Source organism: Aspergillus multicolor (assembly GCF_047715735.1).
Source record: "Aspergillus multicolor strain CBS 133.54 unplaced genomic scaffold BDW74scaffold_9, whole genome shotgun sequence".
Lineage (NCBI taxonomy): Eukaryota > Fungi > Ascomycota > Eurotiomycetes > Eurotiales > Aspergillaceae > Aspergillus > Aspergillus multicolor.
In genome coordinates this window covers 231,471-244,719 of record NW_027395960.1, presented here as the reverse complement: position 1 = coordinate 244,719, position 13,249 = coordinate 231,471, and the positions used below count along the sequence as shown (strand labels likewise).

Sequence of the window (13,249 nt, the reverse complement as noted above, 5' to 3'; positions counted from 1 at the left end):
TGTTGACTATCACGGCCTGCGTATACTGTCGTTTCCGATAATAATTTCTCTCTTATTACCTTCTTTCTACGACGGATTATGGTCATGGTTATGGTTTAGGTATGGGTTTTACTTTGAATCTTGCTATTATGAATTTTATTTTGTGATTTTACAATCTATGATAATGCCCTTCAGAATGACATCCATTGGCTCTATTTCCCTTGGAAGTCTTTATCGCCTGTAGCAAATGTTGGAGTATGTGAGAAAAAAATGAGAAATTGAAATTAGTTGGTGCAATTGCCTAAGTCATAAATATTTCTCCCCCTTTGCCTCAGACTCAATGTAAGTCCAGCGAAAACATCATGAGTTCGTCAAGCCCTAAAAAAAAGCACCCTATCGCAAAGCGCTTCGTAACACCCATCAGCCTTATCTTCATCCACTAAACATCAAGCTCGCATAGCCATGACAGGAACATGTATTACCACTGACGACTTTGCCATAGTACCTGTTCCCGCCCTAATTCCTCCACCCACAGAGAGGCCCAGCGACCTAGGAACCATGACAGCCCATGTATTTGATCAATCCGCTCTTCCGCACGTAAACACCATGCATTTGAAGCCCTTCGGTGATTCCAAGATCTTAGGTAGCTTAAGCTTGCAGTATGGCTGGTTTCTCGCGTCGAATCCCGAACGCTGGATCATGTCCTCCTCTTCACTTATGCTCAAGCATTCTCCCCGCCCTTGGATCTGCGCTATGGAGATCTTGGATCTTCCTGATTTTCCTGATTTCCCCGAGCATATCGAGCTGCTCTCTCCCTTTTCCTGACTCTGAGTGTGGCCTCCGTTATCCTGAATTTGGGGCTGACTTTGACCCTGCCGCTCTCTTTTGTCCTCGTGAGCTGAAGAAGCTGAAATCAAAGTGTAGGACTTCTGGGTCATCGTGAAAGTGGAAGTGGTCGGTGATGGCGACGGCGACGGCGTGACATCTTTGGCTAGATAGCAGGGCATGAGGACGTGGTCATTTATGTGGCCGCAGCTATTGGTTACGCGTTGGACATTGCACATTTTGGCTCTCGGTCTTTGGCTGGCGTCGGGCCTTTGGGCTGGATGAGGTGGCTTGACTTTGAGGCACAGGAAGTAGGCTGATGTTGAGTATGGAACAAGGCAAAAGATAGCACAAGGTTGACAGAGTATGCTCTAAGGGAATAGGTGTGAGGCTGCTTTTCGATAATAGAAGGCCGACTGGGGTTAGGCCAGGAATCTGGGGTGGGATAGGGCAGGACAGGTCAAGAGACAGATTGCGTTTGAGTGGCCTGGTGTAGTGAACAACCACAAGGGTGTAAAGGGCCAAGAAGAAGATGAGAATAAGAACATGGGTGTTGACTGGAGCAATGTCATTGTGTTGCTCTGTTCTCGGCATCCACTAAAATGCACACAAGACGGCGACTTTATTCTGTTAATAAAAAGGCTAGACAAGGGAAGTATTAGCTTGTCAAGTAGAGTTTGATGCTGAAAATCAGTGGACAAAACTGATAACAATGATATTATCTGTGATTTAGCACATCTTTGCATCTAAGTACATACAAGGCATCATTCCATTAGGACATGCTAATAAAGCTCAACAGGCTGAAACGCCATCAAAGACACATGCAGTAGAGACACAGTAGTTTGACAAACAAAGGAAATGCTTAACTTAGCAATATACAACGGCCATCATTTGGTAATCGTCAAGAGGTCAATTAAAGTCGCTTGGCATAGGCTAGAGCCATGAAACGAAGCGGAAAACAAGGGCGTTTATTCATTGTCGACAAATGAATTCGCGAGAGGGCCAATAATAGGAACCTCAAAGTGCTCGAGGGTATCAACTGCAACTGTGAGCTTCTAACTGAAAGCATCAGAGATTCTAGCCCTTACCATCTTGGTAGGCTTTCATGCTCAGGAAACCAATTAATGCAAGATCGCCAATAAACATCAGCCACGAGAGCAGGCTGGACCATGAGAATATGAGGTGGATGATCTATAGCGCATGAGCACGTCGTTCTAGGAAGATACCGAGGCACGACTTACAAAGATGGCAGTAAACAGCATGCTTGACTGCCACGCGTGGAATCTATAGCCAGACCACGTTAGTATAGCTCAAAGACCCGAAGCAGTGCCATTTACCGAACATAATCGCTCTTGTGCTCGAGAAGAAGTAGAAAAACCCCACCAGCAGGAGGAAGAAGCAGGTATGCCAGCATAGCTTCAACATCCATCCGAATGGGCAAACTAGTTTCGAAAGCCCCTAGATTCCATCGACCACCCTCCACATCTCCTCTCCCATACCCTGTATTTCCATGGCCGCTGGTGTCAATGTGACCGCTGCTTGCAAACTGGCTGGGAGACGGTAGCGCCCCCGCGGAGGTGAACCCGGGAATTGAAGGAGAATTGAGGGGTGATCGAACGACGGGAGATTTCGAGCGGTTCTCGAGGGACGGTGAGAACGCGCGCTCCACCTCAGGCGACTCGTCCTGATAAGGGGCGAAGTTCATTATGAGGTGATCTGGGGTATTGCGTAGACTTAAGCTTCGTTGTTGTTATCATATACAAGCTTATCGGACCGCGTCCAGGCGGTGATGGCTTGGCGGACATGCCGGTGTTTACTTTGAGGGCCTCTTTGTTCTACTTTACATTACATTCATAATACGTCGCAGATTGCTAAAGACGGGTATCATATTGCCCATGAACGAGAGATTTTGGACTGTGCAGTTCAATACATGCATGCCCAAGTCCAGCTCATGGCCTACTAATACCCCGGCCGCGCGCCACCCCCGGCCCCCGCGCGATCCCACTGGCCGGTCGCCGTGTGCTGGTAGTAGTTGTTGATGATTTTGTGCCTGACGATGTCGATGTAGTCCTCGTGCCGCTTGTGCTGGCCGAAACACTGGGCGTCCTTCCCAGTCCAGTGCTTCGAACCCGGCCCCTGGAAACAATGCGTGTGCCTCTGGTGGTGGTTGACTGTGCCCTCTTTCGCTCATCCTCTTCGGCCTTCCGTGCCGCCGCTTCTCTTTGCTGCTGAAGATTTCTTTCCCGTCTCTCTGCGGCTTGTTGTCTGAGAAGCTCCTCGTTTTCCAAATCCGCTGCATCTTGGGACGCGCCTTGCCAATTGGGGTTCAATATGACTCGCTGGTTATGTTCCGTTTGTGATAAGATGCGCGTCCAGGTGTTGAGCAGGGTAGAGGCGGAGTTGACGGTCCGCGAGACAGTCTAGATCGTCAATTAAGCCTTGATGTAAGGAACCGAGGATGACATACCTCCATATTCCCCTTGGCCTTGTCGAGACTACCCAACAGACCCTCTATGACCTGGTTAACATTGCGCACAATTCGTAGTTCGTTGTGGAGGGCAGCCTCTCGCGCCTCTTGACGATCGAAGAGTGTCTCTTCGTCGTGATCGGGTTCTGCTTGGGGCGGGGAGCTTTCTTGTTTGATCGGAACTTGATTTAATTTCTTCTTTCCGCGTTTCGAAGGCGAGTCCCAAAGGTCTTCAGAATCTGAGTCGGAAAGCTGCAGGCGGTCCATTTCCTCGGCAGTGCTATAGGGAGACATTCCCGATCGGTTTGTGTTTGCGAGAACCGTAAATTGTAAACAAAGCAAAGAGTGGATAAGGCTTTAAGGTTGTCCAGCAGGAGATCTGAGGGGTAGACTAACAGGACTAACTATAAAATTGGCGAGTTGGACTGAAGTGAGGCTAGAGCGGTGGGGCAGGCATTCCACAGTGAGCCGGTGCTGACGGCAATTAATCTGTGTGGCTGGTGATTCTGCATTCCCGCCCTCTTCCTTTGTTGCTGTCCTGCGTCTCTCTCCCCCTTCCTCTCTTCCACCATCAATTATTGCTCATTCCCATCGCTATCAATCCACTACGTTGGTGCTATTTGGTCTACTCGCTCTTTGCATTTTGTTTGTTCCCTGAAATCAGTTGGAACACGGTCGATTTGGTGTAGTCGCGTCGACCTCCCTTGATACTCTGGGACGTGTCGAGACCTGCAGGAAGCCTGAACCTACGCCTGCAACGATCGCGAATCTCTACTTCTTGGATCTCACATTCACTTTGATAAGAAGAGGCGAATCATTTTGGCGTAAATTGCCTTGAACCACAATGGCGACAACTCCACCGCCGGCATCTTACCTGCGAATCCCTCCTACCCCTCGACACGGCAATGGATATGATCAATATGAACCTTATTCTACGCGTCACTCAGCCCGTTTAGCTAGCCAACGAGCTTCCACCGAATCCCGCACCACTCCCCCGCCTTCTTTTCCAATCTCCCAAGGACGAGGAACTTCCAGGGGCACGAAGAAGCAAAAAACGACAGAGTCGGAATCCCTCTCACCACCTGGTTCGCCAATGAGTCCTCGGAAGAAGATGTCGGCCCGGACTGTTGCAACACAACTCGATGATGAAGATTCCTCCACAAACGCCAAACCCTCTCACTCTCATGCTTCCCGCCTTTTTAGGACGACGATGACCGAGGGCATGCTTCCCACTCCGGCTAAAACGCCACGGAAAAAGCCCGTTGACAATGCTGGCTCAACTGCACGGGTTCTCTTCCCTCAGCCTGCCCCGAAAAAGAAGAAGAAGCAGACGGGCTTTTCGTTGGACAGTTTCAGCGATGATCTCTCGCAGGGCGATTCGATCCAGATCTACACCGATTCTCGTGACCGAATCCCCGAGGTCGACGAAAGCGAAGAAAATCCATTCTACCAAAAAGTGTCTACGACCACGAAACCTCGGCCGTCCAGACCCCAGACCAGAAGCCGTGACAAGGAAGTCGATGAAGCCCTCAAGCGCGAGGATGGCATGGTCTATGTTTTGTAAGTCATCCAGCGCTCCGAAGCTCGCTACTTATCTAACGAGTCTCCAGTCGAGGCAAGAAGATGTTCCGCAAGTTCACCGATGATGTGTTCGGCAGTGATGATGAGGGCGACGATGACGACCTCGGGCTATTGGCTGCTCGCCCAGACCTGCTGGACTCGGAGATCCTAGATAACAGTCGACCTTTAACACGCTCCTCGATCAAGCCACGTGTGCTATTCCCTAGCGCTGGTGATCGCCTGGCGCAAGAGCCCGGCAACACAGACGAGGAAGCGGCTACGGACATTGAGGACCATGCTCTTGACGACGATGATACTACGGAGGACCTGGATTTTACTGCCAATGTTCATTCGCAACAGCGCCCTGTTACTCCGCCTCCGAAGTCTGTTGCAACACCTCCATCACCAGGTGCTTCGGCACGATCCCTGCGATCACGACCCAAGCGAGAGCTTGAAACCGAACGAAATCCGACCGCATCGGAAGCTAAGAAGAAGCCCAGTCCATTTGACGGCTGGCTTCGGAAGAAACAAACCCCTCCGGTCATAGCCTCAAAAGCCAAAAAACGAGACGCAGAAGCTGCAGGCAGTTCGGGCGGCCCAGCCTCCAAAAAGACCCGGGGTAATCGAGCTACCGTTGCTCCACCTTGATTGAGAATTTATCATTCTCGACTATGATGGAGTTAATACGGAGAGATTTTCGTCCCTTATTGTGATACCATTGCTGGAGTTTCGGTTTTCACGACTTTTCTCTTTATTTTCTGTTAATTCATCCTTTTCCTCCATAACGGTTTATTGCATCCGCCGCGTCCAGTTTTCTTATTACGTCTATTCGGCTAGTACAGGGATTACTTTGTTATCGAAGCTCGAGCGAAATTTACTAGGACTGGGATGGGACTCGGAATTACTGGTGTCACTGTGTTTGTCTTGCTGTTTCGCGATTACTTTGTGCATGCATAGCATGCCATGTCATGTCATTAGCTAGACCCCAAACAATGGAAAGAATGTCAATACGACCGTCTACCCTTGTTAACATGTAGACTCCCAAGGTAATGAGGTATCGTGTGTTGGAAAGTTATTCAAATTGAATCGTTCAAGTAGAGGTCTACCAGAGATCCAGACGCTCCATAGGCCAGCTAGAGTTCTCAACGAAAGTATCAAAAGGCAAGAAACACAATCAGCTACCCATTTCGTAGACAATTAGAACCAACAACTTTCGAGTTTGATTGACTCCAAAGACGAACGAAAGGGGAGATGCAAATGCAACAAATTCAAAACTCCATTAGCCAGTTTCCCTCTCTTTTTTGGATATATAAAGTCGTCACGTCGTAAGCATAAAATTGAATCCAATCATTCGATTTGCCATGTTATCTTTCCGGGACAGACAGAGTTACCTGGAGCCCAGGTACATTTGCGTGGGCCGTGCTTCAGTCAGTCGTTGATCCTGAGATAAGGATAGGGCTAGACAATTTCTAGATCATCATCATCGTAATCATCCGTTTGAGCCGTGGAATTAGGAATACCTCCCAGGCTATCCCTTCCAGCCTCCTTAATACCCTTGGATGTTATAAAGCGTGTTTTCTTTATACCAGTTCCATGCGGTCTGTCACCATCATGGGCACGCTTTTTAGGGCTGAGTCTCACTGCCTCAGCACTTTTGAAGCTCATGGCAAGCGGCTTGTCATCGACAAAAGAGTCAGCATGAGACTTCGGATCTCTGGAACTTGTCCTTTTGTGCTGTGCTGCAGATCGGGAGGGATTCGTTGTGGGGGCATTCTCGTTGTTCTTGTTCTGAGCTCGGAGATATTCTCCAGCAACTCCTCCAGCCCGTGAGGAGGTGATCATTTGTGTGATTTTTCTTTCCTTTTGCTGTTCAACCAAGCGCCGACGGAATCGCTCGCCTTTATTCTCTGCCCCGCGGCCCATCATCCCGGCCGCGATGAACGGATCGTCTGTATCCGCATCAATGAGCCTAGCTGCAGATTGGCCAGGGTATAGATGATGGAAAGAACTACCCGTGTTGCTCCTCGATTTTGAGCTCGGTCCCACGTAGTATAGGGACTGGGTTTCCCGGTCGTACTGTGCACCATCTGCCCTGAGCAATCCTCCAGATCCTTTCTGTATAGATGGCTTTTGACCGCCATAATAGCCTGTGCGAGACCCTACAGGTCGTATACCTGATCCACCGTTCACACCCATACGACCTGCTTGAGAACGACGCAACTGTAGATCAACGTGAAAGTCGCAAAATTCGGTCTTGCGGCCGTCCACCCACGCTTGGCAAACTTTGCCGTCCTTTCTGACAGCCTTACAGTAACCAATGTCCCGTGCAGATCCGACCTCAAGAACCATGTCATCAGAGGAAGAAAGACTCAAACTGAAGCGGTTGGTGTCAATCTTATCTTTAGGTGGCGGAAGGATCGTAGGGTTCAGAATGGCAATTAGAGTCCCCTCTGAGAGTCTATAATACCGAGGAAATGCCGTATCAAACAGGAACAAATCAATAGTCCACTTCAGGTCAGTAAGAGTGATGGCCATATACTGGTTTCTGTTGTTCAGTCCGTCATCGAATGGATCGGCAGCTTGTGCAGTGGCAGTCTTCGTCTGCCTCACTTGTTTAGGTTCTGACTTTGAGGCAACTACGCCGAAAACAACGTAGTCAGTGTCTATTTCATCCGGGAGTTCAAAAGGTGGGCCCTTGATCATTCGAAGGAGGTCTGGGATGCGGAGAACCTTCTTGCCCTCGAGAGTACGGGTCATGAAAGAATGTGGTAGGATGCGGTTAGAAAGGTGTAGTGTAGAGAAAGGTTCAAATTTAGATGCATCGGGCTTTTCATGGGCTCTCTCGGCCGAGGTGTCTTCGGTAAAGCTATTAGGCCGGGAGCTTTCAGGCTGGGAAGAGAACGATTGCGTTTCGGCCCTTTGGCTGCGACGTTGTAGATAAGATTTTGGCTCGTTTTCCCGTGGGGTAGGGGTTGTCTTGCTTCTCTTTAACGAAGGCTTGAGGTTGTTGACTGACCTCAGGATATCGTCCCGGCTGAAGCTATCACTTGGTTCGTTTCTTGTACGTAGCTTGGAGGGCGATCCAGGTCTTCTCTCCACAGCAGCCGCCTTGAAGGTTTGCATCTCAACCTTGTCGTATTGAAAAGCGGAACTCCGGCTCGCTCGTATTTGCTCGGCTTTCGCATCTCGCTCCCTCCGGGATTTTTCAGCGGCGCGACCTTCAGCCATCCGCTCACTGAAGCTTTTGGGTCGTGGTTCCTCGAACGAAAGCGATTGAGGCGCCAAGGTGTGACGTTGGTGAGTTACCGGTCCATCCCTGCTATCGAGTCTACTTGTGGGACGCGCATCGGCTGCCTTGAAAGTGGGTGGGCGCTTTAGGGACACATCACTGCCTTTGAGCCCTTTGTCGATGCCCAGCTTATATCGTCCAGGGGATGTAGAGTCCAATGGCGGCGCGGGGCGCCGTGTCGGTGATAACGGCACCTGGATATCGTCGGAGCGATCGCGACTACTTGTCTCACGGGGCGCTTTGGTATTTGGGTGCCCACCGTCGGTAAATGATGAGAAGCTCACTGAGGATGCCGGCCTTGAAAGGGCATCCGCACCTTCATTTCGATCTCGATTTGCAGTTCCCATCTTTCCACGGCCCTTTTGAAGCTGTTTCAGCTTGAGCCGGGCTTGAATAGCAGCTAGTTTTAGCTGCAACGTTTCTTCGTCTTCCTCCGTATCATCACCTTCATCTTCGTCCAGCCCATCCTCCAATAACTGTGTCGCTCTGCTGCGAGATTTCGGGGTGGCAGCTGAATGTTTCAATGGCGATGCTAGAAGCATTCTATTGCGTTGCATCTCCTCGTATCTTCGTCTCCCACTAGGAGAGCTGAGGAGGGCTTCCCGCGGGGATTTTGGCGGCCACGAGGTCTCGACCACTAACGATGATCCCTTGTTAATCAAATTTGTCTGCTCTCGCGGAAATCGCGACTCACTGGTCACCGCACTCAACTCTCACTATCAATACTCAAACGAATGTGATCTTATGGCGACGCAAGTGTAGTGATTGCACAATTCATATCCTCGTTTTCCCGGGTTAGTGTTGCCGCCATATCCAGGTCGCTGGCGTGCGGAGGAAGATAGCGGAGGTCGCGTAAACGAACTAGGAAGGAGCCCACTGCTCGTCCAGCAAGGGACAGCCTTCCAAAGGTTTCACGACCAGTCGAGGTGTAATGAACGCACAGTTGCCTTGTTTCTGCTGTTAGCCATCAATATTCGAGCAACCTTGGGCAGATGCAGCAAACAATAATGTGATCAGTACTGCAGGCGCCAAAGGCTTGGCGATGATCGCCCGCCGACGCGCGCGTGTCACGTCCGATTATGAAGGAGTGCATGACGCGTCTTCCTACCATTCTACCATCATATACTGTTTTTTTTCAGGTTTACATAGTAAGGCGCTGAAAAATATACTTAGGCGACAATTGGATAGCCTACATCTCAACATGCGCACTCGATCCGCCCCTCCTCCGAAACCATCTTCGTCCGAGAAACAATCCCAATCGCAGCCGGCAAAAGCCACCGTTAAGCCGAGCAAGATTTTCATACTCCCTTCCTCTGCCAGTTCAGACGCCAGATTTGTGACCTTGCCCAATCCGCGAACAGGAGATCCTACCCGCTACTTCTTCTGCCCTAAGCTCGGAGTGTACGAGTTTACGGTCGTCGCATCGCAATTCCCGCGGAGCATTCTGTATACTTCCAGTGAGGGCAATGGATCAGTCTCCAAGACGGCAGAACTTCTAGTCGCTACGCCAATTGATATATTGTTCTTTGCTATTCCCTTGTTATGCTCTTCGCGTTCCTCCGATGAGGGAAAGAGGCTGTTCCAGCCACTGGACGATATTATCGACTCCAATGATGACTTGCCCAAACACCTCCGATATATCTTATACAGTGAGTCCTTCAAAAACACGCTTCTCGGCCGAGTAGATGCCGTTTGCGATTCCGTTGAAGCGGGCGATGAGAAGATGTTCCGAGTCAGTGAAGTCAAATTCCTTCGAGAATTACTCGCAAAGGCAGAGCGCATGGCTGCGCAAGGCCTTCCGACGAGCTTAGAGGAACGTTTCGTCAAACAAGCTCTGGCTGTCCCTCTGGTATCTGTTGCTAGGACCGATATAGCCACCTCCTCAACGCCCGCTGAAGAAGACGATAATGAAGCCGAATCTCAACATAGCAAAGACTCGCAATCCACATCAGCAACTGCCACAGCCAGCTCGGTATCGGGCACTTCAACACCCGCAACAGAGTCAGCCCCAACACTAGCCGCTGAAGAGCTCCCAGAGCAACAAGCCTGCCCAGACTCAATAGTTCGACTCCAAAGAATCTCAACCGCCTTGACTTTTCTTAAAACATCTTACGTCTCTGCAGACCTTTGCGCTAAAATTGACGGGCTGCTTTCTGCACCGGAAAGTCCGATCGACTTCAAACCGCTGCACGATCACCTCAAGCACCTAGCCGATCTACGAGCTGAGGCCTTGGCTTCTCGATCCCTAGGGGACTTTAGTCGGAAGCGCAACGCGGAAGATGACGACGCTGCAGAGTCGCGCGCGGAGAAGAAGCGCCGCATGGAAGAGGAAGAAAAGAAAAAGAAGGCAGGGGAGTCGAGGGGTGTAAGGGAACTCAAAAAAGTTAACACCACTGGGATGAAGAAAATGAGTGACTTTTTCGGAAAGGCAGCTCCCAAGGCCGCGCCTAAGAAGAAGTCATAAAAATGCTCTACATTCTTTGATAAATGAGGTATTAATATGTTGGGGAGCGTCAGCCCGAACTCTTCATCAAGTTCATTGTCGATGACATGAGGCGTGCCTTTTCTGGAAGGAATGGACCCTAGTAGTATAAGCTACGATGGCCAGGTTGCCGCTGCGCGCTGGCTCGACGTGGTGGCAACCATCCAACGCGATTGTCGGTGGCCATTGATCACATGTTTTGAAAAGACGCTGAGACGGACATAACACCAGGATCATGAGTAGCCCTCGCCCACAAAAATCGGTTATGTATGTTATAGTGCACTCATTACGTTGTCCGAGAAACGAAAGCCGGACACCGAGATCGCTACACTCAGGGTCGGTGTCCAGATAAGGGTAGTTTGGATCATCATATTATTGCCGACTAGATAGCAAGCCAAACAAGATACCCATGATGCATCAGATTCATCTCTCTGCGACGCACGCTCAGACCTCGACCTGGGAAATGGCCGCTCCCGTAATCCTGTACACAAGTTAGCACATCTACCTTTTTCATTCAAAGTAACTTGCAAGACGCACATAAAAGACCCGTTGGAAGGCTTAGAGATAACCATGGCCTCCTTCAGCTTCTCCTCACTGATATCGGGGAAGTATTTCAAGTAATACCCCTCCGTCAACGCCTTTGTTACAGCCTCGACCTTGGACTGTGGTAGCATGTGGACAGTACATCCTCCCCACCCAGCGCCAGTCAATCGACTGCCCCATGTTCCTGCCTTTCGGGCGATAGCACAAATCTCGTCAACCTGGGGAGCGGAGCACTCGTAGACGTCACGGCATGAATCCTGAGACTCGTTGAGTAGCTGGCCGAGGTAGTGGATGCGCTTGTCGTCTAGGGTTGATGCGTTGGCGAGGCAAGCCTTGAAGTCTAGGACGCGGCGGGCCTCCTTGAAGCAATGCAGGGCTCGTTGGCGAAGAAGGAAGCGCTCTGCCTGGACGGGGAAAGAAGAGAGATATGTGGCTTCAAGATCGGGCACGGAGATAAATAGCAGCTGGGCGATTTCCTGGCGCGTGTAACCTTGTTCTTGGGTAAGGATGTCTTGAGTGGCCTGGATAACGGAATCGATCTGGTACTCGAGCGGATCGCCGAGACGGCCTTCTTTCCGCATGAGTTCGTTGTGGAAGGTGCGGAGACTGTACCCCAGGGAGCTGTTGTCCTTGGGAAGAGTGAGGCCGTTTGCCTTGGCGAGGACGACAGAAGCTAGAGTGCACTCTGCGACGCGGAGGTTGTAATGGCGCGGGGCTGTCTCGGCCTTATTGGAAGTGACAAAACTCTGGGCCATGAGGAAGGTGATTTCCTCGGAAGCTTTGGGGATGGCGACATGTTGGGCAGAGAAGTTAGGGAAGAATTGTGTGTAGAGGAGGTACCCACGGCGTGAGAAGATGGAGGCTGCTTGGTCCATGCTAGATAGCCAGTTAGCAGTAATCAATCATTAAAGGCAGACAGCTTACCCTCCAGAGTAAACGCCGACAGCGCGCTCTGAAACTACAGCAAGATCAAGCAAGTCCTGCTTGGAGACATCATGGTTGTTCGCCTTCATGACTGCAAGCGCACTCGAGCACACGAAAGCTGCGCTGCTGGAGATACCACCGCCAGGGGGAACGTTTCCGTCCACAAGCACCTCCATGCTGGCCGGGGCAAATAATTCGGCACCATTGCGCAGAACCTTGAGCGCACCAACCAGACCAGCCTTGAAGTAGTTCACCCACTCATGCTTCTTGGGGTCGATTTCGACATCCGAGTCCTTCGGCACTGTGAACTCGCGCGTAGGAAACTTGTCAGGCAGCACATTGGCAATCTTCACAGTCGACTCCAAGCTAGCGGAGGGAACAACCTTGACGGCGATAATGACATCGACGCTGACGGCCGTGGGCAGGACATCGTACAGGTTGTAGTCGATGTGCTCTCCGATGATGTTCACGCGACCGGGGCTGCGGGCGACGAAATCAGGGCGGTGGTTGTAGTGCTTGTGAAACTGGGAGACCAAGTTGTTGAACCGCTTCAGGTGTCCTGGAGAAGCAGTGGTGGCAGAGGCATCGTCGGTGGCATAGACCTCAGCGATGGACTCGGTTTGGGGGACAAGTTCCTGCGGGGTCGACATGGCGGGGTAAAGCGAGGCTGCGGGCTAGGGCTCGGATGGAAAGAGCAGGGGTTTTTAGAGATAATATACAGATGAAAAAGAGCAAACTGCAGGGAAGGGTGTGAGAGTACAAGAGAAGAAAAAGAAGGGCATTCCTGTGATCTCATAGAGGGGTTGAGTCTACTGTGTTTAATTAAACTCGTTCTGGATTGCGGGGACTATTGTCTGGCGACGGGATGGATTTCCACTGCTACCGTAGTACTCCGTCTATCTCACCGGAGGTTATTCACGGTCCGCATTGCTCGAACCTGACTGCTTCGGTTTAATTGATACCGGGGCGAATTGTCGAATGCTAGATTAGCTGAGATAAAAGCAAGATGCTGGACTACCTATTTACCCGATCTTACGCGCTGCTGGTTTATATACCTTGGAGCCGAACCTACTTGGCAATGATTGCACAAACTTAAGGTTTCTGTCCCTGGGCTACTTGCCTGATGCCATTTTTTTTTTTTTTCGCATTCATCTGCAAGCGCAGTATCAGCCTACTTCTA

The 13,249-nt window shown here is 50.6% G+C and overlaps 6 protein-coding genes across 6 annotated transcripts; 2 read left to right on the top strand and 4 right to left on the bottom strand.

The window, feature by feature from the left end:
* Positions 1 to 1,371: 1,371 nt before the first annotated feature.
* Positions 1,372 to 2,526, bottom strand: BDW74DRAFT_151282 (DUF4870 domain-containing protein). The gene is made up of 4 exons (XM_073724148.1): positions 2,142 to 2,526; positions 2,046 to 2,088; positions 1,893 to 1,995; positions 1,372 to 1,843 (listed from the first exon to the last, which is right to left on the bottom strand). The coding sequence occupies exons 1-4, from the start codon at positions 2,507 to 2,509 to the stop codon at positions 1,773 to 1,775; spliced, it is 585 nt and encodes a 194-aa protein (XP_073584828.1). The 5' UTR covers positions 2,510 to 2,526; the 3' UTR covers positions 1,372 to 1,772.
* Positions 2,527 to 2,752: 226 nt separating this feature from the next.
* BDW74DRAFT_151281 (DASH complex subunit DUO1) lies at positions 2,753 to 3,599 on the bottom strand (the record flags this gene model as incomplete). The annotated part of the gene is made up of 2 exons (XM_073724147.1): positions 3,272 to 3,599; positions 2,753 to 3,224 (listed from the first exon to the last, which is right to left on the bottom strand). Exons 1-2 carry the CDS (start codon positions 3,563 to 3,565, stop codon positions 2,754 to 2,756), a joined length of 765 nt encoding a protein of 254 aa, XP_073584827.1. The 5' UTR covers positions 3,566 to 3,599.
* A 197-nt stretch (positions 3,600 to 3,796) lies between these two features.
* BDW74DRAFT_138483 (uncharacterized protein) lies at positions 3,797 to 5,917 on the top strand. Its single transcript, XM_073722466.1, has 2 exons — positions 3,797 to 4,831; positions 4,882 to 5,917. Exons 1-2 carry the CDS (start codon positions 4,116 to 4,118, stop codon positions 5,477 to 5,479), a joined length of 1,314 nt encoding a protein of 437 aa, XP_073584826.1. The 5' UTR covers positions 3,797 to 4,115; the 3' UTR covers positions 5,480 to 5,917.
* Positions 5,918 to 5,925: 8 nt separating this feature from the next.
* On the bottom strand, positions 5,926 to 9,061 carry BDW74DRAFT_138482 (Mcm10/DnaG-type zinc finger protein). Its single transcript, XM_073722465.1, has 2 exons — positions 8,815 to 9,061; positions 5,926 to 8,757 (listed from the first exon to the last, which is right to left on the bottom strand). Coding segments are annotated over exons 1-2 (2,469 nt in total). The 5' UTR covers positions 8,816 to 9,061; the 3' UTR covers positions 5,926 to 6,289.
* A 170-nt stretch (positions 9,062 to 9,231) lies between these two features.
* BDW74DRAFT_138477 (uncharacterized protein) lies at positions 9,232 to 10,620 on the top strand. Its single transcript, XM_073722464.1, has one exon. It carries the CDS (start codon positions 9,322 to 9,324, stop codon positions 10,582 to 10,584), a length of 1,263 nt encoding a protein of 420 aa, XP_073584824.1. The 5' UTR covers positions 9,232 to 9,321; the 3' UTR covers positions 10,585 to 10,620.
* A 426-nt stretch (positions 10,621 to 11,046) lies between these two features.
* On the bottom strand, positions 11,047 to 12,719 carry BDW74DRAFT_167319 (galactokinase galE; the record flags this gene model as incomplete). The annotated part of the gene is made up of 3 exons (XM_073726679.1): positions 11,047 to 11,083; positions 11,140 to 12,021; positions 12,070 to 12,719. 3 exons carry the CDS (start codon positions 12,717 to 12,719, stop codon positions 11,047 to 11,049), a joined length of 1,569 nt encoding a protein of 522 aa, XP_073584823.1.
* Positions 12,720 to 13,249: the final 530 nt, after the last annotated feature.